Source organism: Scophthalmus maximus, chromosome 7, assembly GCF_022379125.1.
Source record: "Scophthalmus maximus strain ysfricsl-2021 chromosome 7, ASM2237912v1, whole genome shotgun sequence".
Lineage (NCBI taxonomy): Eukaryota > Metazoa > Chordata > Actinopteri > Pleuronectiformes > Scophthalmidae > Scophthalmus > Scophthalmus maximus.
In genome coordinates, this window is record NC_061521.1 from 3,990,420 (window position 1) to 4,015,381 (window position 24,962).

Consider the following 24,962-nt stretch of genomic DNA (forward strand, 5'->3'; position numbering starts at 1 on the left):
TTTATTTTATTTATTTACATGGATGGGATAGACTGTAAAAATGAATTTCCCCTTTGGGATTAATAAAGTATTCTGAATCTGAACTCTTCTAGCTTGTCTCGCTTTACAAGCAATCCCAGTGAGAGACGGGGTATATGAAGAGGATGTGGGATGTGTGTGTGTATATATATATGCACTCAATATATTAATATTTCCTAAAATCATTCAAAAAAGGATTCACATTACAGACATGTCCGATTTCTAAATATTTCACCTTTTCAAGGTCCCTTTTTTCTATTTCTATAGACTTGCTTTAAATGTGAAGTCGTTTTTCATATATTTTCTATACAGATATGTGACCTGAAACCCGTATTATGTTGGAATGCTGACTTTTAATTATCTGTGATTTGTAAGTTTTTGTGAAAGCACTGTGTGATGCTGCTTCTGAAAGGTGTTATATGAATACAATTATTATTATTATTATTATTATTATTATTAGATGATGATAAACATTTTTTTGTATTGTGCTTCATGGAGACCCCAATGAAGGTCACAAGCAGAAACGCAACCTACATGGGAGTTGGCATATATTAATTTTTTTTATTCCACTGGTAGCATCAATCAACAAATACATACAGGTGAAAAGTTATGAAGTGTTTTTTGTTTCCTACATCATTTAGGCAAAACGGAGCTCGAACATCCGGGCACCTCCCTGGACTGAGTGTGGCTCCACCCTGTGTCCAGAGAGAGTGGTGTTTCTGTGGGAGGGGAAAGAAACTCCACACGGCGAGGCTGGAAGGAGGCACTGACCAGCAGCACAGGGCGGTGCGGTGCGCTTCCCTCGGCGCAGACTGAATTGTCTCCGGACTGTCAAAGGAGGTTTTAACACCAGGCCGGACACAGACAAGGAAGCAACTGACAGGCGACGACCCCGAAAACAACAGCTCCAACCAAGGCCACGGTCTGCTCTCGAACTGCGCGCAGTTCGCACACGTAACTTGTTTTGTGGACTTTGAGCCTGCACTCAGATGTGTGTGCAGCGCTTCAGATGATTTAAGCCTTTGAGTGTGTCTCTATTGGAATGAATTGATCTCACTCCACTGACCCCTACTGACCAATCAATGCACCGCCGAGGTCGGAAGAAGACGATGCTTTATGACGAGATATAACGCACGTCTCTCCCGTTTCGATCGTTTTGACATATTCATCCCGCTGCAGCCTACGTCAGTGACACGTGTAAGACATTAACTCATTAGTTGATTAATTAACGTGGGCAGCTGCGGCTCGGGAGTTAAAGAGGGTCGTCCACTCTGCGCGCGCGAGAGTGAGTGAGTGAGTGAGTGCGCGCGCGAGTGAGTGAGTGAGTGCGCGCGCGTGTGTGTGTGAGTGAGTGAGTGAGTGAGTGAGTGCGCGCGCGTGAGAGAGACTTGGACTGGGTGGTCAACAAACCTAGAAAAGGCTATAGGGCTAAATCAATACAGTCCATCAACCATTAGCCAAACATGTTTGCAGTTGTCAAAAAGTTGGACATTTTTTTCTGTTATAAATGAGGAATTGTTCAGGAAAAATGAAAGAGTCATAGAGACATACTGTTTATATGAAAGCTTTTGTCATTTTTTGGGGCAAATCGTGGGGGTTTACTTGCCCTCTACAATGCTAACGGACCCAACGTCAGTGCTGAGCGTGGAGATAAAGGCCGTATCTGGCTGTGTTCGTAAAGAGGTGCTGTCAGGTGTTTTTAGTGCGGACGGAGATCAGTCATGATACGTCCGTCTGGACAGAGATTGTTTTCGTTTTACCATGGAAATGTATCAGAAAGAATGTAGCCACAGAAACTAAATCTTTAAGTTAAGACTTTTAGCCAAAGAAAAGGCCTATCTCCCTCCCAAAAGTTTTTATTACCTCTTGATTATACTACTGTAAATCCTTGAATGTGGGCAAAGGTCTGGCAGTGAGTACATAATAAATTCATCTGCTAACTAGAGATAGAAAGCATGAACACTTCACACCAGTATTGGCCTCCCTCTCTGGCCTCATGCCCATTTCATAATTGATTTAAAGATTTTATTGCATGTTTTTAAGGTCTTATACTTAATCCAGTAGAGCTCTTGCATCATCTTATCACAGTTAGAGCACAACGTTCAACCAACCAGATGCTGTTTGCTATTCCGAGATCTAGGCACAAAAATGGTGATCAAGCTTTTGTAGTGGCTGACAAAAGTCCAGTCACATAGATTTTGGTTTTACTTTGCCCACGTTTTGATATTAATCCTCGCTGGTTGTTCTCTCAGTGGGCCAAGCTCAGGATGGAAAGGAAACAATGTTGCGTGAAGCTGTCGGTCCAGCCTTCCAGAGGACTAATGGACGAGAAGTTCATTGTCCGGGTTCAGAGTGTCCCTCCTGGTTTCAATTTGACTGTCCACGCCCTCCACCATTGTGAAGATGGTCACAGCTGGGAGGCGTACGGTCACTACACTGCTGATGCCACTGGGACTGTAAACGGTATATGCTTCAAATCCTAGACCCAGAAAATTACTTTTGAAATGGTTGAAGATGCCGCAACATTTAACAGAATTTGCAAATTACATTGAAAGAATGAACTTCAAAATCATAAATACATTTTCACATCTTTTACAGTTTCGGAGGATCCAAGTCTGGGTGGGACATATTCTGGAGTTGAACCAATGGGTCTACTGTGGAGCCTCAGACCAGTTCCTGGCAGCAAAACTGGACTCAGGTACGCCAACCAGGCCAGAAGTACTCAGATGATACAAATCAGTACTGAATCAGTTATCAGGATCAAATCTGACTCTGCCCTCATCTTTCAGGATGAGGAAGATGAACGTCCAGACTCCTATGGAGGTCACATTGTCAGTCTACCAGGGCCACATGACTGAGGGTTTTGTGGATCAAGTGCCTCTGGCCAGTGTATTGGTGGAGCGCTGGTACATTGCACCTGGCATACGCAGGATCCCTGTCACAGAGGGTGGACTCACTGCAACCCTTTTCCTGCCCCCAGGTAGGGCCAGGGGAATGTCTGGTGGGAGGTGACCTGTGGGTTTAGGTCAGACTAGCACCGAGGAGTTTAACTGAGTGTGCAGTATGCAGTCATTGTAGTGAATGTGGAATTTAAGAATTGTGAAAACCTTTTGGCGAAAAGGAGAATCCCTGTGATGTTGTACAGGCTGCTGCTGTAATCATATTTAATCCAACAAATCAGGTTCAGGTTAAGTATTTCTTACAGACTTAGAAATTTAATGATGTTCCTCATGGACCTCAGTGAAACAAAGAACACATAAAAACACATCAGTCTTTACGGTAAGAGTGAGCCTGCATAACCTAATTAAAAAGATACTACTAAAAAAAAAACATGGAGGAATTTTCTTTTCAAAATATGTATCTATTGCTTCACATCCATATTACAGGGTGTAGTCCTGCTGACAGTGATGTGATGGGTCAGATGTAAAGGTGTACAATTTGACAAAAATTACATTTTTGGGGATTTTGTCAATTAAGATTAGTAGACGATATATTGCATCCTTAAAAACCCCATTTGTAAATGTCTTGTATTTTATAAGCTTGTTCTTGTAATTTGATATTAATCACATGAGTAACTCACATGGCTTGAGTGATGATTCAGCTTGTTCCGTTATTCACACAAAAAGATGTAGACAAACAAAACAAAAATGTGTACAATGCCTTGTGGGTACTTGGACGAACAATAACTGTCAAAGTTAAATGTAATTCAGAGAAGCAAGAAGCTCATAAACATACAAAATCATTGTCACGTAAACTGACTGTGTTTGACTCATCTGAAGGACCTGGACCTTTCCCTGGTGTCTTGGACCTGTGGGGGGGTGGAGGGAATTTAGTGGAGTATCGGTCAGCACTGTTTGCCTGCCACGGCTTAGCCTCCCTGGCTCTCGACTACCTGACGCCTAAAATCACAAAGGAAACTGGGAAGATGGTGGACAATGAATACATTGAGGTAAATCTGATTACAACTCCAGCATTTCACAAACACCTTAACATCTTGGTCACAAGGGGCAGCAGATCAAAATAACAACCTGACACTCACACAACTATGACATTTAATCTCCATTAAAAAATATTTGTACCTAACACGGAAGCAAATAGGTGCCTACTTAAATCATCCAACAGCCACATACATCAACACAAACACCTTTCTGGACTCCTGTGTGTCTGTGTCCACCTGATGAATGTAATAATCACAAGAAGACAACATTAATTCAAGATTCAATCAAATCCATCCAGACTTCAGTGGATGGGCTGCCGTCATGCCTGAACAGAAGCTCTAGCTGGCAGGTGAACACTTTGAATGGCTTTTTGGAGCAGAAGCCACTATCAAAACCCTTCAGGCCCACAAACAACTCTTGTTAGACCGTCTGGAAAATCTGGAAAATAGGTCTCGCAGATGTAATCTGAGTACACAAAGTTACGCACAAATCATTGTACACTTTTGTTACTCTTATTTTTCACTTGTAAATCATATGATAAAAAATGTATGACCATTATTTTTTCTACTTAAAAATGACTGTTGAGCAACTTTGAACTTGGGTTCTGTTCACTTTTACTCCAGACTTTGGGACCTTGATTTTCAAATGAAAGGCAATGCAGTTCAAGAAAAGATTTGTTCATCCATCGGATGTTCTGTTACATGTATCACAAAACTGCTGCTGCTTAAACGGTGAGTAATTAAAATCCACACAAATTCCCACTGTGTTTTCCTGCTGCAGACGGCCTACAGAGTCCTGCAGCAGCATCCTCAGGTCCTCGGCAGCAGTATTGCCATGCTGGGACTTTCCTTTGGTACCAGTGTCACCCTCAAAATGGCTGTTTACTCTGAAGTAATAAAGGTAAGACAATCAGTGTTTCCCACAGAAGTAGATTCTATCTGTGGTGGTAAAAAGACAGATGTACACAGAGTAGGTAGGTGTTTTGCAGTCTCTCTGCCTGCCTAGGACAGTAAAAACTTTTCATAACTTTTTTCAAGATCATTTATCTAAGGTTTCTTTCTCCGCTGATCCTATGTAAACTTCTTACAAGTGTGTGTGCGTGTGTGTGCGTGTGCGTGCGTGCGTGTGTGTGTGTGTGCGTGCGTGTGTGTGTGTGTGTGTGCGTGCGTGCGTGTGTGTGTGTGCGTGCGTGCGTGTGTGCGTGCGTGCGTGTGCGTGTGTGTGTGTGTGTTTGTGTGTGTGTGTGTGTGTCTCAGCTTAGGTGTGCAGTATGTATTAGTGGGAGTCATGTGCAGCCAGTCGATGGATCTTTGGAGCAAATAATGGATTTCTTTCATAAGTAGGTGGATCTGTTTTCAGTGACTTGAAGGTTTCTGTTCAGGGGACTTCCTGATTTTGGTGTAAAAGATGTTCGCAGGCATGCATACAATTGTACATGTAATTAATGCACCCCAGGGGGAGATTTACTTTAGATTTTAATGACAAAATGATTTTTCCTCTAGTGCCACCCCGGTAACAACTTTGTATTTTTATAACCACTCCTGTTAAAACTGTTAAGATTTTTTCAAGCTGAATCTGAAATGAAACACGGATTAAATACAAAATTTGATTTTAGTCACGTCTGAGTTTTGTCCGTATTTGGAAGCTGAAGTCTTTTTTTGGGGGGGGGGGGGGTCCAATCAGAAATGCTGCGAATATTCGGATTGATGAGAAGAATCAGGTGATCATTCGAGACTTGCTGCTGCCTATCCCCACCGACCCTTCATTCAAAGTGGATGTGAGTACCACCAGTCAGTGTCTGTGTCATACTCCTATACAATTAGTTTGTTTTGTTTTTTACTGGTTTTTGTCCTCAGAAATTACAACGACGAAGAAGGTCTTTAATAGAAACAGTTTTCTGTCAGTTGTCCTGGTTAATGTTGTTTGCATAATGTGCTCTCAACTATGGAATTAGACAGTCAACACTTCAGTCTTTGTTTTCCTAGTGGATCTATAAAGAAGCAAAATATTGGTGGATAAATTATTTCAATGATCCTCCAGGTGACAGAAGGTGACCCATAAATATTTGAAGCTGCAGCAGGTAAGACAATCTGAAATGTCGCTGCTTTTTGTCTTTGAGCAGGTAGGAAGACTCCAGTGTCCTTTGTTGCTGGTTGTAGGTGAGGACGATCAAAACTGGCCTGCCTACGAGTCTGCAATGGACGTGAGTTTTACGACATCCTATATGTGAAAAACTCATTTAAATTTAGATGATTGAACTCAGGTTAGAAAGCAGAATGGCAGAAATTTGATGAATACTTGGCCAATACTAAGTAAATCAAATAAAAAAACATTTATAAATAAAGTACATGTAAATAATGCATTATGTCTGGAAAATAATTTACAAGATTTTATTTCCAGCATTAAGAAAATACCAATTACATTCCAGCATTGTACATAACAATGAAATCAATTACATCATGAAACCTTCTGAGAAATATGAGATACTGCTTTGTACTTTCAGATGAAGGAGATGATGGAGCGAGCGGGGAACAGCCACCTGCTGACTGTCCTGTCGTACCCAAACGCCGGCCACCTGATTGAACCTCCGTACACACCGCACGCCAGAGCCAGCAACTTCATCCCAATTAACACACGTCAAAAGAGTAGGTTTATCTTCAGACTAGGAAGCTGTGGACAGTCACAGAAACTCTCTCGAGCTTTGACAACTGTTTCTGTGGCCCTTTGTCTTTTCAGTGGTGCATCTGTGGGGTGGGGAGATGGTGGCACATTCTCGTGCTCAGGAAGACGCCTGGAAGAAGATGCTGGTCTTTCTGAGGGAAAATCTGTACAGCATCAGAAACCCTCTTCTTACCTCTTTATCCAACCTGCACTCAAAGTGATAACTCATAGAAATAGAGTTGCTAATTTTGCTGCCTTGAGATAATGTATGTAATGATTTAGCGCCATACAAATCAATTTGAATTGAATTGAATTGAATGTGACTCTCAGTTGAAGCCCTTCTACTTTCTTGACTGAATCATCAGGACAATGGATGTTGAACTGTTAGAAAACCCATTAATCAAACTCTTGTACACCTGCTTTGTCATGCAATTATTCACCAATCATGTGGCAGTTTAATGCATAAAATCATGCACATAGAGGTCGGAAGTTTCAGTTTATGTTCTCATCATCACATTGTCAATTCAATGTGTAAAAACAAAACACTGTTTGATGTTTTTTACAGCACACTCAGACATTATCAAGACAAAAAATGTAGCATGCTGACTTTTTTTTTACTCAGGTTCTGCGGACAGAAACACACTGATCATGAGAGAGGTCATGGTTGGAGGTGACGGAAATTTAACTGTGACTCACACCACCACTCTACAACAAATGAACAACATGTCAAAATCTTCAGGTTGCCCTCCTGTCAGACAAGAACAGAAAATCAAGAATCCATGCCAAAATAAAGTGCTTGGTGAGCGTATATGTCTTAACAGTAAAAGTTTATTTTACAGCAGTTATCAAAACCAGATATTACATGATTACAAGATGCTTTGAAAAAGATTACATTAACTTAATTAAAAAATGCAGTAGAAACCCTTAAATATATATTTAATGACTCCATGGAAGAATAAAAATGTCTTCATTCTGTGGCTGATTCAGAAAAGTTTTATTCACTGTATAGTGAAGACAGAAGGTCACAACAAGGTGGCACAATTCTGTCTGATGGTCATCATTCAAAATCCAAGTCTTAAACAATAGGTTGTGGGCTGAGCGAATCTGGTGGTCTTTGTGACAACAAAGGTGAATACAATTTAGGAAATCCTGGAGGCTAATTTACAATATAATGTTATTCAATGTCCCAGTAATCCATTTGGCCAATCCCTCTGACAATGTGATATCTCTGTCTGCATGGTGGGTTTCTGTTAAACTGTGGTCACATGGCTAAGTAAATCAAGAGTTTACACAAAGGTATATGTCAGTAAATGTAAAAAAAAATAGTTTGTCTCAGCACAGTTATCTTCAAGTCAGGAGGAACTGGTCTTGGTTGTAGTTTCTTGAAGACGTTTCACCCTCACTCAAGAGGCTTCTTCACCTCTTCCTAAATTGTGGTGAATCCTAGGTATTTAACCTCTGTGGAGTGTGGGCAGTGCTCACTGGTTCTCCAGACTGTTTCAACGACAAACGTCGAAACTGTTGTAGAGATGGTCGATGATGCAGGCCGCCTCCTCTGTTCAAGGATTGTTGCTCTATTTTGACATAGACTTCTCTTACAAACCACCCGTCTTGCCTGTCTAAAATGTGTTTTATCTGTTTTCCTAACCCAGTAACACATTAAGACAAAGACTGGTTAATCCCAAAGACTGCACACCATAAACACAGAAAAGCAACCTGGAATATCCAGTCCAGTGCAGCAAGGCATGTGCCAACCTGTATATTGGAGAAATTACATCCACTAGACAAACACGTGGCTCAACACAGGAGAGCCAGTTCTTCGGGGCAGGACTGTCTATCTACATTTAAAGGACAAGGGACACTTCTTTCTAGACACAGACCTATATTCTGGACAGGGAAGACCGATGGTTTTAAAGAGGAGTGAAGCGGGCCATCTATGTCGAAAATAGAGAAACCATCCCTAAACAGAGGAGGAGGCCTGCATCACCATCTTACAATGCTGTCCTTTCATTTCTTCCCAGGAAACCTTTCAAACTTAAAGATCCCCATCCAGTCATGTTTTAAAGTATGTAAAAATAATTTGGTATGCCTAATATTTAGTTTAACATTGTATTTACCCCCACAAAAAACACAAACAGACTCTGAAATGGGGTTGGAAACCATCCACTCTCTCCCTCATTGAGGAATTCTGAGACTGTGAATATTCAACTGTCTGCTGACACACCTGCCGTCCTCTCATGGATGCGCTGCCTCTGCGTGCACTGGAAGTTTCCGGTTTCTTTGTCTACATTTACATATTCAACAGCGATTGGTTTTCTGAATTTTGCGACGTACTTAATCTAGCTTGCCCATGCAGGATTCGTTTGAATTTCAAATTGCAGAGAAGTGCACAGAAATCTCCTACTCCAGGAGGTATAGTGTCAATTTCTTTCTCAAATACAAGTCCCTATAGTAAATGTCAGAAATTTTAGAGGACAGAAACAGAAGAAAAAAACTTTTTTGAGTGGAGGGGGACTTTAACTTCTTGTGACCCCCAAAACAATGAGAGTGTGAACAAAGGGACTCCAACAACTCGACCCTCATTGCAACAGTTCCATCGACTTGTTAAAACAGTCTGGAGCACCGACAAGCACTGCCCACACTCCACAGAGGTTAAATACCTGGGTTACACCACAACTTAGTTAGAACTGAAAAAGCCTCTTTAGAAAGAAATTAAAACCATGTCCAGTCGCTCCTGATTCAACACCCTTGGATAACTATGACCTTGGTGAATGAGAATCTCCACAGACCTCAGCAAAGAGCCATCTTTACAGTGGCTTCCTTCACTGGCTTCCTGTTTGTCAAACAATTGACTTCAAAATACTACTCTTGGTTTACAAAGCACTGAATGGTTTAGGGCCAAAATACATACTCTGCTACGAACCATCCAGACGTCTCAGTTCGTCTGGGACAGGTCTGCTCCCTGTCCCCTGAATCAAAACTAAACATGGAGAGACAGCGTTCGGCTTTTATGCTCCACATATCTGGAACAAACTCCCCGAAAAACTGCAGGACCGCTGCCTTTCAGTTAATACTATCTATGCATTTCTTGTACTGCACTGTAACTTTTATCACCTGTCTTATTCTACTTTAAAGGGGCCATATTATGCTCCAGGCACCTTTTCAGCCTTCCTCCACGTATATTTTGTTATCTGGGGTGTCTGCCAGCCCACGGAGAATGAAAAGAAAACAATGAGTCGTTGATTCGTGGTTTGGGTTGATCGTGCAGACGGTCTGTAAACGAGCCATTCACAGCCCGGGCGTCAAGTGACGTAAGTTGACTCCTGCTACTGGGGCGACCACGCCCCCAACCTGAGCAGCACCTCCCCCCTTGAAGTGCGGAAAAACAGATCGCGTCTACGCCATACTTTTCTCCCCGCAAGCGAACGACGACCGCGGGCATGACCAAGCTAGACTCGCAACCTGGTAGCCGGCAGAGCTCGCGGCTACCGGCCGGCGTAGGCCGCAGCTACCGGCGGAGCCTCCTCCATGGCGAGGAGTGAGCAGGAAAGCGCTGGAATCGACCATAGTCTCACAGGGCTGTTTATACAGAAAGAGGAGGGGGCTGTGTGGCTTGATCCTTGAGGTGTTTTGACATGGAATGGCAAAGACATGTAGTGCACACACCTGAAAACCAATGCAACTTGTGTAAAAGGGAGCATAATATGGGCCCTTTAACATGTTTTTATTTTCTCTTTTTCATTTGAATGTGATTTAATCTGTTTCTTCCCAATGCTTTTAATGTTTTATGTAAAGCACTTTGAATTGCCTAGTTGTTGAAATGTGCTATACAAATAAACTTGCCTTGCCTTGAGCAGAACAGGATCTTGCCAGCGAAGCCTGAGGTACTGTAGTATTTGGAGTTGTCTGTCACCCCATATTAAGACTATGCAGAAGCGTCCAGTGTAACTGGACTGAGGAGAATTGAAATGGGGTAAAAGTCTTTCAAAATCATGGGGCTCCTCCCACTTCACAGCTTTATTTTCCCACAGCACTTTTGTGTTCATTACTAATTACTAAATCCTGAAATGACCCAGAAGAGCTGTTCTGATTCTCTAAATGCATAGGTAAGGTGCTTCAATGCTTCCTTTCCTATCTCCTTTAGCATAGGGTACACTGGACTTTCATATGCGAAAGGAAAGGAGAAATAGACGCCAAGCAATTTATTGTGGCAGCAATATTTAACATGACAGGCCATGCACGAACGTAATGATTTAGTCCGAAGTAGAAGAAGAAGAAGAAGAAGAGTATGAATATGACCGAGAAGGGACGCACGTCATGATGTAAATTATCGTTGCCCATTAAGCATTTACATCAGGGCGGCTGTGTCACAGTAGTTAGAGTCGTTACACACACTGAAAAATGCTGGATGGAGCCGCTGCGTTTTTTGTAGTCCATCTTCAGAAATTTGTAGTTTCACCACGGCGGACAAACGTCAATAACATCTGCAGTCTCATAATGACATAGTATAGAATGACTGAGTCAGATTATTTTAGCAGCGCTGTCGGATTTGATTAAGTCCTATGAATCCACCTTTACACCTTTCCTTGACCTCATGACGTTTTCCATTGAGGTCAAGGAATAGAAGATAGGAATGACAATCCGAATCCACCCACAGTCAAACCCAAGCTCTGGCTCATCCATTGTGCTTCTCCACCTTGTCAATTCCAGGACCCTATGGTCTCACATCTCTGTCTCAATCAGTTTCTCTTTCAGGACAGCAGAGTCAATGTGCCTCTACCTTTGCAGGCTAAAAACTGCCTTGGAACGTTTCCCATGTCCAGTGATGGCCGTCACCAGGCAATCTGTGGGGACATCTGTCAGGCTACAAAGTTTCAACTTCTGTATGTAACACTAGAGCACTTGGCTGAAAGAACTTACTGTATGTGCCAAAAAAGACGTGTATATCAACTTTATACCATATTTGGGTGACCAAAGAGGCATCTACATTGAAATGTCAGAATATCCTCTATTAGAGCATGACATCACTGATACATGTTGAAGCTTGCTAAAAATAAGTTTGAAGCACTTTGCACCTTGTGGGAGAAAACACTTAATTTAGGAACTTTGAGTCTAAAGGCATTAAAGTTCCATTGGGAAAAGCCACCAGGGTGTGTCCTCAATATTGTTCTGAATTCACAAAAGGGAGCTTGAGGGCAAGGCTTGGCCCCATTTGACTGAAGAAGTTGTTGTAGACTTGTGGGCGAGAGCAAGGATCAGGAGCATGTGGAAATGGATAAGGGTTTTAAAATCTTAATCTATTTATTTTATGTCAACACAGGCGCAATGTTCGGAACAAAGTCACTGCATTAAGACACATTCACTTACATAGTAGCTCACACTCAGTTTAATAATAATTTTCACTTCAGCACTTCAACTACTCACACTAAACCACCACACCAACCTCACCACTGACATCCACTCACATTGACTTGTTTTACATGAATATATTTTATTTCCCCATTTACTTTTTTTCTTTAAAAGCCACACAGGAGATGCAAAATATTTGGACCTCAAAATTTGCACCACATAAAACAAGGAGACACTCAATAAAAGGAAAAAGTCAACACCCATCACAAAAACAGCTCCATCCCCTCAAACCTGAAAAGCACCAACCAATAGACCACAACAGGACCAAACCAGCATAGGAACAACTACAAAGCAACCAGCAGAAAACTAGTCAGCCCCAACCACCACCTACATAACCCCCTAAAGACCCACGCCAGCACTTCCGCGAACAGCTAACCATCCAAAACCGATCCTCCTCCTCCTTCATCAAAGAAACCCACAAGGAACTGGATTCACTACCACCTAGCACACTACCAGAGGGAACCACTGCACCACCAAAGAACAGTCACAAACCACAAGGGACCAAAGCACAAAGAACAAAAGCCCTGGTCTATCCTCCAAGCCCAAGACTACTTCTACTTCTACTACTGTAGACACTTCTGTCTCCAGACTTCTTGGCGAGTTCATCAGCTGACAGACGACAAACCTGAAGACTACAGCTTTGAGGTCTGATCTGTGTCTGCTTGTACAGTAAGTACTCCATACACATACACCTGAGTTGTATGAGAACATGTTAATGATGGTCTTGAGGCTGATCCGCTCTCTCTGACTGTACCTCACACTAAAAACAATGATGCTTCACTTATTAACAAGGCTCTGAAGCTCTGATAATTAAAAGTATTGTCCATCAAAAACAGTTTATTCTGCCAAGAGTAATAATTTACTTATTTTGCAAGTAATATGAAATTTCCAAATCGTGTTTGGAAAAAAAGGAATTCTAGGCATTGTGAGGGGTTCCCCCTTCAATAAGATGACCCTGTCAATTCAAAAAAAATGTAGCATGGTTTCTGACCCTCGAGTTATTAATATTTATTGAGGAAGACTGAAGCTTAGTGCCAGGAAAGTCAACATATCAAGTCAACATAATTACAATTTTCCTCAGAGGGCTCTCTGTCTGTCTGTACAAAAAACAGCATGCAGTCATTGATTGGCAGTTGAAGCAGGATTTTAAAAAGTAACATCAAGACTGGAAAAAGTCATACAGATCTATTTAACAGTGCATACATGTTCACTGATAACTGGAACCTTTACATTAATTACATGTACAGTTGTATGCATGCCTGCAGACATCTTTTACACCTGCTGTCCAAAGACAATTTATTGAATTTAAATTGGAAGTGTTCCATTTTCCATATTATTAACAAATTACATTTCAGTTACAGGGTCTATTTTTTTGTATTTAATTAATTTAAATTTTGTTTCTTTTTATTATCTGCACAGTCAGATAGTTTTACTTTGCCTTTGTTTTGACACATACTGCACATGGTTATTTTATTGGTCTGCTTAGTTCAGGATGGACGGGAAACAATATTGGGTGAATCTGTCGGTCCAGCCGTCCAGAGGACTAATTGATGAGGAGTTCATCGTACTGGTCCAGAAGGTCTCACCTGGTTTCAAGCTGACTGTCCACGCCCTCCACCACTGTGAACAAGGAGACAAGTGGGAGGCTTTCGGGCACTACACTGCCAATGCCACTGGGACTGTGAATGGTATATTGTTTGAGACCTTCACTCAGATAATTAAGGAAAATTAATTCAGAAATGCTTGAATGATACCGAAACATACCAAAATAAACCGAATCATATAATAACATTTGGGAATTGCATACAAAGAATGAACATTAAATCAAGATCATCTTTAACACCTTTTACTTGACAGTTTCAGAGGATCTCAGTCTGGGCGGGACATATTCTGGGGTCGAACCGATGGGACTGCTGTGGAGCCTCAGACCAGTTCCAGGCAGCAAACCTAGACTCAGGTACACCAACCAGGCCAGAAGTACTCAGCTGATACAAATTAGTACTCGATCAGTTACAGTTACCAATAATAATTCAGTTCAAAAGCCCTCTCAGCGCTGTGTGATTGCAACTATCATGACATTTCATAAAATTGTGAAGCAGCGACGGCAATAATATGTACATAGCAGAAACCCTGAGTTATCCGTATAAAATCTGACTCTGCCATCATCATCTTTCAGGTTGAGGAAGATGAACGTCCAGACTCCAATGGAGGTCACAGTTTCAGTCTACCGGGGTCACGAGACTGACAGTTTTGTGGATCAAGTGCCGCTGGCTATTGCATTGGTGGAGCGCTGGTACATGGCGCCTGGTATAAGAAGGATCCCGATCACAGAGGGTGGACTCACTGCAACCCTTTTCCTGCCACTAGGTAGGACCAGGAGGAAGTCTGGTGGGAGGTGTCCTGTGGGTTTAGGTCAGACTAGTACCGAGGAGTTTAACTGAATGTGCAGTAGGCAGTCATTGTAGTGAATGTGGAATTTAAGAATTGGAAAAAACCTTGTGATGTTGTACAGGCTGCTGCTGTAATCATATTTAATCCAACACATCAGGTTCAGGTTAAGTATTTCTTACACACTGGGAAATTTAATGATGTTCCTCATGGACCTCAGTGACACAAAGAACACATAAAAACACATCAGTCTTTACAGTAAGAGTGAGCCTGCATAACCTAATTAAAAAAATACACTACTAAAAAAAAAACATGGAGGAATTTTCTTTTCAAAATATGTATCTATTGCTTCACATCCATATTACAGGGTGTAGTCCTGCTGACAGTGATGTGATGGGTCAGATATAAAGGTGTACAATTTGACAAAAATTACATTTTTGGGGATTTTGTCGATTAAGATTAGTAGACGATATATTGCATCCTTAAAAACCCCATTTGTAAATGTCTTGTATTATATTAGCTTGTTCTTGTAATGTGATATTAATCACATGAGTAACTCACATGGCTTGAGTGATGATTCAGCTTGTTCCGTTATTCACACCAAAAGATGTAGACAAACAAAACAAAAATGTGTCCAATGCCTTGTGGGTACTTGGACGAACAATAACTGTCAAAGTTAAATGTAATTCAGAGAAGCAAGAAGCTCATAAACATACAAAATCATTGTCACGTAAACTGACTGTGTTTGACGCATCTGAAGGACCTGGACCTTTCCCTGGTGTCTTGGACCTGTGGGGGGGTGGAGGGAATTTAGTTGAGTATCGGTCAGCACTGTTTGCCTGCCACGGCTTAGCCTCCCTGGCTCTCGACTACCTGACGCCTAAAATCACAAAGGAAACTGGGAAGATGGTGGACAATGAATACATTGAGGTAAATCTGATTACAACTCATTATTTCACAAACACCTAAACATTTTGGTCACAAGGGGCAGCAGATCAAAATAACAACCTGACACTCACACAACTATGACATTTAATCTCCATTAAAGGGGCCATATTATGCTCCAGGCACCTTTTCAGCCTGCCTCCACGTATATTTTGTTATCTGGGGTGTCTGCCAGCCCACGGAGAATGAAAAGAAAACAATGAGTCGTTGATTCGTGGTTTGGGTTGATCGTGCAGACGGTCTGTAAACGAGCCATTCACAGCCCGGGCGTCAAGTGACGTCAGTTGACTCCTGCTACTGGGGCGACCACGCCCCCAACCTGAGCAGCACCTCCCCCCTTGAAGTGCGGAAAAACAGATCGCGGCTGCCGGCGGTCGGTCGCGGCTCCCGGCTTGCGGCGTTGGGTCGCGGCTGCCGGCTGCCGGTCGCAGCTCCCGGCGGTCGGTCGCGGCTCCCGGCGTTCGGTCGCGGCTCCCGGCTTGCGGCGTTCGGTCGCGGCTGCCGGCGGTCGGTCGCGGCTGCCGGTCGCGTCTCCCGGTCGCGGCTGCCGGCTTGCGGCGGAGGTCGCGGCTGCCGGCTTGCGGCGGAGGTCGCGGCTGCCGGCTTGCGGCGGAGGTCGCGGCTGCCGATCGCGGCTCCCGGCAGTCGGTCGCGGCTCCCGGCTGTCGGTCGCGGCTCCCGGCTTGCGGCGTTCGGTCGCGGCTGCCGGCGGTCGGTCGCGGCTGCCGGTCGCGTCTCCCGGCTGCCGGCGGAGGTCGCGGCCGCCGGCGGTCGGTCGCGGCTCCCGGCTTGCGGCGGAGGTCGCGGCTGCCGGCTTGCGGCGGAGGTCGCGGCTGCCGGCTTGCGGCGGAGCTAGACTCGCGGCCGGGATGTCGTTAACGTTCTATCGCCCAGCCCCTTGTGCTCTGTGTGTAATTATGGAGAACGTGTTCGCTGGGCCTCCCGGGTCTCTACGTCGTGTATGTGCCTTGTTACGTGCGACTGTTGTCATGGCAGCAGACCCGGGGAGGAGCGAGGCGGAGCGAGGCGGAGCGAGGCGGAACACGAAGGGAGGGGGGCGAGGAGTGAGCAGGAAAGCGCTGGAATCGACCGTAGTCTCACAGGGCTTATCAAAATAACAACCTGACACTCACACAACTATGACATTTAATCTCCATTAAAGGGGCCATATTATGCTCCAGGCACCTTTTCAGCCTGCCTCCACGTATATTTTGTTATCTGGGGTGTCTGCCAGCCCACGGAGAATGAAAAGAAAACAATGAGTCGTTGATTCGTGGTTTGGGTTGATCGTGCAGACGGTCTGTAAACGAGCCATTCACAGCCCGGGCGTCAAGTGACGTCAGTTGACTCCTGCTACTGGGGCGACCACGCCCCCAACCTGAGCAGCACCTCCCCCCTTGAAGTGCGGAAAAACAGATCGCGGCTGCCGGCGGTCGGTCGCGGCTCCCGGCTTGCGGCGTTGGGTCGCGGCTGCCGGCTGCCGGTCGCAGCTCCCGGCGGTCGGTCGCGGCTCCCGGCGTTCGGTCGCGGCTCCCGGCTTGCGGCGTTCGGTCGCGGCTGCCGGCGGTCGGTCGCGGCTGCCGGTCGCGTCTCCCGGTCGCGGCTGCCGGCTTGCGGCGGAGGTCGCGGCTGCCGGCTTGCGGCGGAGGTCGCGGCTGCCGATCGCGGCTCCCGGCAGTCGGTCGCGGCTCCCGGCTGTCGGTCGCGGCTCCCGGCTTGCGGCGTTCGGTCGCGGCTGCCGGCGGTCGGTCGCGGCTGCCGGTCGCGTCTCCCGGCTGCCGGCGGAGGTCGCGGCCGCCGGCGGTCGGTCGCGGCTCCCGGCTTGCGGCGGAGGTCGCGGCTGCCGGCTTGCGGCGGAGCTAGACTCGCGGCCGGGATGTCGTTAACGTTCTATCGCCCAGCCCCTTGTGCTCTGTGTGTAATTATGGAGAACGTGTTCGCTGGGCCTCCCGGGTCTCTACGTCGTGTATGTGCCTTGTTACGTGCGACTGTTGTCATGGCAGCAGACCCGGGGAGGAGCGAGGCGGAGCGAGGCGGAGCGAGGCGGAGCGAGGCGGAACACGAAGGGAGGGGGGCGAGGAGTGAGCAGGAAAGCGCTGGAATCGACCGTAGTCTCACAGGGCTGTTTATACAGAAAGAGGAGGGTGCCGTGTGGCTTGATCCTTCAGGTGTTTTGACATGGAATGGCAAAGACCTGTAGTTCACACACCTGAAACCAATGTAACTTGTGTAAAAGGGGGCATAATATGGGCCCTTTAAAAAATATTTGTACCTAACACGGAAGCAAATAGGTGCCTACTTAAATCATCCAACAGCCACATACATCAACGCAAACACCTTTCTTGACTCCTGTGTGTCTGTGTCCACCTGATGAATGTAATAATCACAAGAAGACAACATTAATTCAAGAGTCAATCAAATCCATCCAGACTTCAGTGGATGGGCTGCCGTCATGCCTGAACAGAAGCTCTAGCTGGCAGGTGAACACTTTGAATGGCTTTTTGCAGCAGAAGCCACTATCAAAACCCTTCAGGCCCAAAACAACTCTTGTTAGACCGTCTGGAAAATCTGGAAAATAGGTCTCGCAGATGTAATCTGAGTACACAAAGTTACGCATAAATCATTGTACGCTTTTGTAACTCTTATTTTTCACTTGTAAATCATATGATGAAAAATGTATGACCATTATTTTTTCTACTTAAAAATGACTGTTGAGCAACTTTGAACTTGCGTTCTGTTCACTTTTACTCCAGACTTTGGGACCTTGATTTTCAAATGAAATGCAATGCAGTTCAAAAAAAGATTTGTTCATCCATCGGATGTTCGGTTACATGTATCACAAAACTGCTGCTGCTTAAATGGTGAGTAATTAAAATCCACACAAATTCCCACTGTGTTTTCCTGCTGCAGACGGCCTACAGAGTCCTGCAGCAGCATCCTCAGGTCCTCGGCAGCAGTATTGCCATGCTGGGATTTTCCCTTGGTACCAGTGTCACCCTCAAAATGGCTGTTTACTCTGAAGTAATAAAGGTAAGACAATCAGTGTTTCCCACAGAAGTAGATTCTATCTGTGGTGGTAAAAAGACAGATGTACAGAGTAGGTAGGTGTTTTGCAGTCTCTCTGCCTGCCCCGGACAGTAAAAACTTTTCATAACTTTTTTCAAGATCATTTATCTAAGGTTTCTTTCTCCGCTGATCCTATGTAAACTTCTTACAAGTGTGTGTGTGTGTGCGTGTGTGTGTGTGTGTGTGTGTGTGTGTGTGTGTCTCAGCTCAGGTGTGCAGTATGTATTAGTGGGAGTCATGTGCAGCCAGTCGATGGATCTTTGGAGCAAATAATGGATTTCTTTCATAAGTAGGTGGATCTGTTTTCAGTGACTTGAAGGTTTCTGTTCAGTGGACTTCCTGATTTTGGTGTAAAAGATGTTCGCAGGCATGCATAAAATTGTACATGTAATTAATGCACCCCAGGGGGAGATTTACTTTAGATTTTAATGACAAAATGATTTTTCCTCTAGTGCCACCCCGGTAACAACTTTGTGTTTTTATAACCACTCATGTTAAAACTGTTAAGATTTTTTCAAGCTGAATCTGAAATGAAACACGGATTAAATACAAAATTTGATTTTAGTCACGTCTGAGTTTGGAAGCTGAAGTCTTTTTTTGGGGGGGGGGGGGGGGGGGGGGGGGGGGGGGGGGGTCCAATCAGAAATGCTGCGAATATTCGGATTGATGAGAAGAATCAGGTGATCATTCGAGACTTGCTGCTGCCCATCCCCACCGACCCTTCATTCAAAGTGGATGTGAGTACCACCAGTCAGTGTCAGTGTCATACTCCTATACGATTAGTTTGTTTTGTTTTTTACTGGTTTTTGTCCTCAGAAATTACAACGACGAAGAAGGTCTTTAATAGAAACAGTTTTCTGTCAGTTGTCCTAGTTAATGTTGTTTGCATAATGTGCTCTCAACTATGGAATTAGACAGTCAACACTTCAGTCTTTGTTTTCCTAGTGGATCTATAAAGAAGCAAAATATTGGTGGGTAAATTATTTCAATGATCCTCCAGGTGACAGAAGGTGATCCATAAATATTTGAAGCTGCAGCAGGTAAGACAATCTGAAATGTCGCTGCTTTTTGTCTTTGAGCAGGTAGGAAGACTCCAGTGTCCTTTGTTGCTGGTTGTAGGTGAGGACGATCAAAACTGGCCTGCCTACGAGTCGGCAATGGACGTGAGTTTTACGACATCCTATATGTGAAAAACTGATTTAAATTTAGATGATTGAACTCAGGTTAGAAAGCAGAATGGCAGATATTTGATGAATACTTGGCCAATACTAAGTAAATCAAATAAAAAAACATTTACAAATAAAGTACATGTAAATAATGCATTATGTCTGGAAAATAATTTACAAGATTTTATTTCCAGCATTAAGAAAATACCAATTACATTCCAGCATTGTACATAACAATGAAATCAATTATATCATGAAACCTTCTGAGAAATATGAGATACTGCTTTGTACTTTCAGATGAAGGAGATGATGGAGCGAGCGGGGAACAGCCACCTGCTGACTGTCCTGTCGTACCCAAACGCCGGCCACCTGATTGAACCTCCGTACACACCGCACGCCAGAGCCAGCAACTTCATCCCAATTAACACACGTCAAAAGAGTAGGTTTATCTTCAGACTAGGAAGCTGTGGACAGTCACAGAAACTCTCTCGAGCTTTGACAACTGTTTCTGTGGCCCTTTGTCTTTTCAGTGGTGTATCTGTGGGGTGGGGAGATGGTGGCACATTGTCGTGCTCAGGAAGATGCCTGGAAGAAGATGCTGGTCTTTCTGAGGGAGAATCTGTACAGCATCAGAAACCCTCTTCTTACCTCTTTATCCAACCTGTAATCAAGGTGATAACCATTAGAAATAGAGTTGCTAATTTTACTGCCTTGAGATAATGTATGTAATGATTTAGCGCCGTACAAATCAATTTGAATTGAATTGAATGTGACTCTCAGTTGAAGCCCTTCTACTTTCTTGACTGAATCATCAGGACAATGGATGTTGAACTGTTAGAAAACGCATTAATCAAACTCTTGTACACCTGCTTTGTCATGCAATTATTCACCAATCATGTGGCAGTTTAATGCATAAAATCATGCACATAGAGGTCGGAAGTTTCAGTTTATGTTCTCATCATCACGTTGTCAATTCAATGTGTAAAAACAAAACACAGGTTGATGTTTTTTTACAGCACACTCAGACATTATCAAGACAAAAAGTGTAGCATGCTGACTTTTTTTTTTCTCAGGTTCTGCGGACAGAAACACACTGATCATGAGAGAGGTCATGGTTGGAGGTGACGGAAATTTAACTGTGACTCACACCACCACTCTACAACAAATGAACAACATGTCAAAATCTTCAGGTTGCCCTCCTGTCAGACAAGAACAGAAAATCAAGAATCCATGCCAAAATAAAGTGCTTGGTGAGTGTATATGTCTTAACAGCAAAAGTTTATTTTACAGCAGTTATCAAAACCAGAGATTACAAAGTGCTTGACAAAAAAATGAAAAGAACATACAATTAAAATGCAGAACTTGTGTTGGAAGGCGTTTAATATATAGTGAGGATGCTTTGAAAAAAATTACATTAACTTTATTAAAAAATGCAGTAGAAACCCTTAAATACATATTTAATGACTCCATGGAAGAATAAAAACGTCTTCAGGTCCTATTGTGTGGCTGATTCAGATGAGTTTTATTCACTGTATAGTGGAGACAGAAGGTCACAACAAGGTGGCACAATTCTGTCTGATGGTCATCATTCAAAATGCAAGTCTTAAACAATAGGTTGTGGGCTGAGCGAATCTGGTGGTATTTGTGACAACAAAGGTGAATACAATTTAGGAAATCCTGGAGGCTAATTTACAATATAATGTTATTCAATCTCCCAGTAATCCATTCGGTCAATCCCTCTGACAATGTGATATCCAGTCCAGTGCAGCGAGGCATGTGCCAACCTGTATATTGGAGAAATTACATCCACTAGACAAACGCGTGGCTCAACACAGGAGAGCCAGTTCTTCGGGGCAGGACTGTCTATCTACATTTAAAGGACAAGGGACGCTTCTTTCTAGACACAGACCTATATTCTGGACAGGGAAGACTGATGGTTTTAAAGAGGAGTGAAGCGGGCCATCTATGTCGAAAATAGAGAAACCATCCCTAAACAGAGGAGGAGGCCTGCATCACCATCTTACAATGCTGTCCTTTCATTTCTTCCCCGGAAACCTTTCAAACTTAAAGATCCCCATCCAGTCACATTTTAAAGTATATAAAAATAATCTGGTATGCCTAATATTTAGTTTAACATTGTATTTACCCCCACAAAAAACACAAACAGGCTCTGAAATAGGGTTGGAAACCATCCACTCTCTCCCTCATTGAGGAATTCTGAGACTGTGAATATTCAACTGTCTGCTGACACACCTGCCGTCCTCTCGTGGATGCGCTGCCTCTGCGTGCACTGGAAGTTTCTGGTTTCTTTGTCTACATTTGCATATTCAACAGCGATTAGTTTTCTGAATTTTGCAACGTACTTAATCTAGCTTGCCCATGCAGGATTCGTTTGAATTTCAAATTGCAGAGAAGTGCACAGAAATCTCCTACTCCAGGAGATATAGTGTCAATTTCTTTCTCAAATACAAGTCCCTATAGTAAATGTCAGAAATTTTAGAGGACAGAAACAGAAGAAAAAAACTTTTTTGAGTGGAGGGGGACTTTAACTTCTTGTGACCCCCAAAACAATGAGAGTGTGAACAAAGGGACTCCAACAACTCGACCCTCGTTACAACAGTTCCATCGACTTGTTATAACAGTCTGGAGCACCGACGAGCACTGCCCACACTCCACAGAGGTTAAATACCTGGGTTACACCACAACTTAGTTAGATCTGAAAAAGCCTCTTTAGAAATAAAATTAAAACCATGTCCAGTCGCTCCTGATTCAACACCCTTGGATAACTATGACCTTGGTGAATGAGAATCTCCACAGACCTCAGCAAAGAGCCATCTTTACAGTGGCTTCCTTCACTGGCTTCCTGTTTGTCAAACAATTGACTTCAAAATACTACTCTTGGTTTACAAAGCACTGAATGGTTTAGGGCCAAAATACATACTCTGCTACGAACCATCCAGACGTCTCAGTTCGTCTGGGACAGGTCTGCTCCCTGTCCCCAGAATCAAAACTAAACATGGAGAGACAGCGTTCGGCTTTTATGCTCCACATATCTGGAACAAACTCCCCGAAAAACTGCAGGACCGCTGCCTTTCAGTTAATACTATCTATGCATTTCTTGTACTGCACTGTAACTTTTATCACCTGTCTTATTCTACTTTAAAGGGGCCATATTATGCTCCAGGCACCTTTTCAGCCTGCCTCCACGTATATTTTGTTATCTGGGGTGTCTGCCAGCCCACGGAGAATGAAAAGAAAACAATGAGTCGTTGATTCGTGGTTTGGGTTGATCGTGCAGACGGTCTGTAAACGAGCCATTCACATCCCGGGCGTCAAGTGACGTAAGTTGACTCCTGCTACTGGGGCGACCACGCCCCCAACCTGAGCAGCACCTCCCCCCTTGAAGTGCGGAAAAACAGATCGCGTCTACGCCATACTTTTCTCCCCGCAAGCGAACGACGACCGCGGGCATGACCAAGCTAGACTCGCAACCTGGTAGCCGGCAGAGCTCGCGGCTACCGGCCGGCGTAGGCCGCAGCTACCGGCGGAGCCTCCTCCATGGCGAGGAGTGAGCAGGAAAGCGCTGGAATCGACCATAGTCTCACAGGGCTGTTTATACAGAAAGAGGAGGGGGCTGTGTGGCTTGATCCTTGAGGTGTTTTGACATGGAATGGCAAAGACATGTAGTGCACACACCTGAAAACCAATGTAACTTGTGTAAAAGGGGGCATAATATGGGCCCTTTAACATGTTTTTATTTTCTCTTTTTCATTTGAATGTGATTTAATCTGTTTCTTCCCAATGCTTTTAATGTTTTATGTAAAGCACTTTGAATTGCCTAGTTGTTGAAATGTGCTATACAAATAAACTTGCCTTGCCTTGAGCAGAACAGGATCTTGCCAGCGAAGCCTGAGGTACTGTAGTATTTGGAGTTGTCTGTCACCCCATATTAAGACTATGCAGAAGCGTCAAGTGTAACTGGACTGAGGAGAATTGAAATGGGGTAAAAGTCTTTCAAAATCATGGGGCTCCTCCCACTTCACAGCTTTATTTTCCCACAGTACTTTTGTGTTCATTATTAATTACTAAATCCTGAAATGACCCAGAAGAGCTGTTCTGATTCTCTAAATGCATAGGTAAGGTGCTTCAATGCTTCCTTTCCTATCTCCTTTAGCATAGGGTACACTGGACTTTCCTATGCAAAAGGAAAGGAGAAATAGACGCCAAACAATTTATTGTGGCAGCAATATTTAACATGACAGGCCATGCACGAACGTAAATGATTTAGTCCGAAGTAGAAGAAGAAGAAGAAGAAGAGTATGAATATGACCGAGAAGGGACGCACGTCATGATGTAAATTATTGTTGCCTATGAAGCATTTACATCAGGGCCGCTGTGTCACAGTAGGTAGAGTCGTTACACACACTGAAAAATGCTGGATGGAGCTGCTGCGTTTTTTTGTAGTCCATCTTCAGAAATTTGTAGTTTCACCACGGCAGACACAAGTCAATAACATCTGCAGTCTCATAATGACATAGTATAGAATGACTGGAGTCAGATGAATCCTCCTTCACACCTTTCCTTGACCTCATGACGTTTTCCATTGAGGTCAAGGAATAGAAGATAGGAATGACAATACGAATCCACCCACAGTCAAACCCAAGCTCTGGCTCATCCATTGTGCTTCTCCACCTTGTCAATTCCAGGACCCTATGGTCTCTCATCTCTGTCTCAATTAGTTTCTCTTTCAGGTTAGCAGAGTCAATGTGCCTCTACCTTTGCAGGCTAAAAACTGCCTTGGAACGTTTCCCATGTCCAGTGATGGCCGTCACCAGGCAATCTGTGGGGACAATCTGTCAGGCTACAAAGTTTCAACTTCTGTATGTAACACTAGAGCACTTGGCTGAAAGAACTTACTGTATGTGCCAAAAAAGACGTGTATATCAACTTTATACCATATTTGGGTGACCAAAGAGGCATCTACATTGAAATGTCAGAATATCCTCTATTAGGGCATGACATCACTGATACATGTTGAAGCTTGTTAAAAATAAGTTTGAAGCACGCTGCACCTTGTGGGAGAAAAATCTTAATTTAGGAACTTTGAGTCTAAAGGCATTAAAGTCACATTGGGAAAAGCCACCAGGGTGTGTCCTCAATATTGTTCTGAATTCACAAAAGGGAGCTTGAGGGCAAGGCTTGGCCCCATTTGACTGAAGAAGTTGTTGTAGACTTGTGGGCGAGAGCAAGGATCAGGAGCACGCGGAAATGGATAAGGGTTTTTAAAATTTTAATCTATTTATTTTATTTATTTTAAGTCAACACAGGCGCAATGTTCGGAACAAAGTCACTGCATTAAGACACATTCACT

At 43.8% G+C, this 24,962-nt stretch overlaps 2 protein-coding genes across 4 annotated transcripts; both read left to right on the forward strand.

Moving 5' to 3' along the window:
* Positions 1-728: 728 nt before the first annotated feature.
* On the forward strand, positions 729-7,541 carry LOC118315551 (peroxisomal succinyl-coenzyme A thioesterase). 3 transcript variants are annotated; one of them, XM_035642918.2, is made up of 11 exons: positions 729-1,215; positions 2,271-2,481; positions 2,617-2,716; positions 2,808-2,998; positions 3,798-3,967; positions 4,737-4,856; positions 5,213-5,295; positions 5,640-5,733; positions 6,079-6,159; positions 6,460-6,601; positions 6,693-7,541. In XM_035642918.2, the coding sequence occupies exons 1-11, from the start codon at positions 1,135-1,137 to the stop codon at positions 6,836-6,838; spliced, it is 1,419 nt and encodes a 472-aa protein (XP_035498811.1). In that variant the 5' UTR covers positions 729-1,134; the 3' UTR covers positions 6,839-7,541. The 3 variants fall into 3 exon arrangements, with proteins under 3 accessions (XP_035498811.1, XP_035498813.1, XP_035498812.1); XM_035642920.2 differs by having other exon boundaries at positions 730-972; XM_035642919.2 differs by having other exon boundaries at positions 731-940.
* A 2,516-nt stretch (positions 7,542-10,057) lies between these two features.
* On the forward strand, positions 10,058-20,522 carry LOC118315552 (peroxisomal succinyl-coenzyme A thioesterase). The gene is made up of 12 exons (XM_035642921.2): positions 10,058-10,114; positions 12,844-12,900; positions 13,558-13,714; positions 13,884-13,983; positions 14,203-14,393; positions 15,175-15,344; positions 18,270-18,389; positions 18,632-18,714; positions 19,069-19,162; positions 19,508-19,588; positions 19,889-20,030; positions 20,122-20,522. Exons 1-12 carry the CDS (start codon positions 10,058-10,060, stop codon positions 20,256-20,258), a joined length of 1,389 nt encoding a protein of 462 aa, XP_035498814.2. The 3' UTR covers positions 20,259-20,522.
* The last annotated feature ends 4,440 nt before the right edge of the window (positions 20,523-24,962 follow it).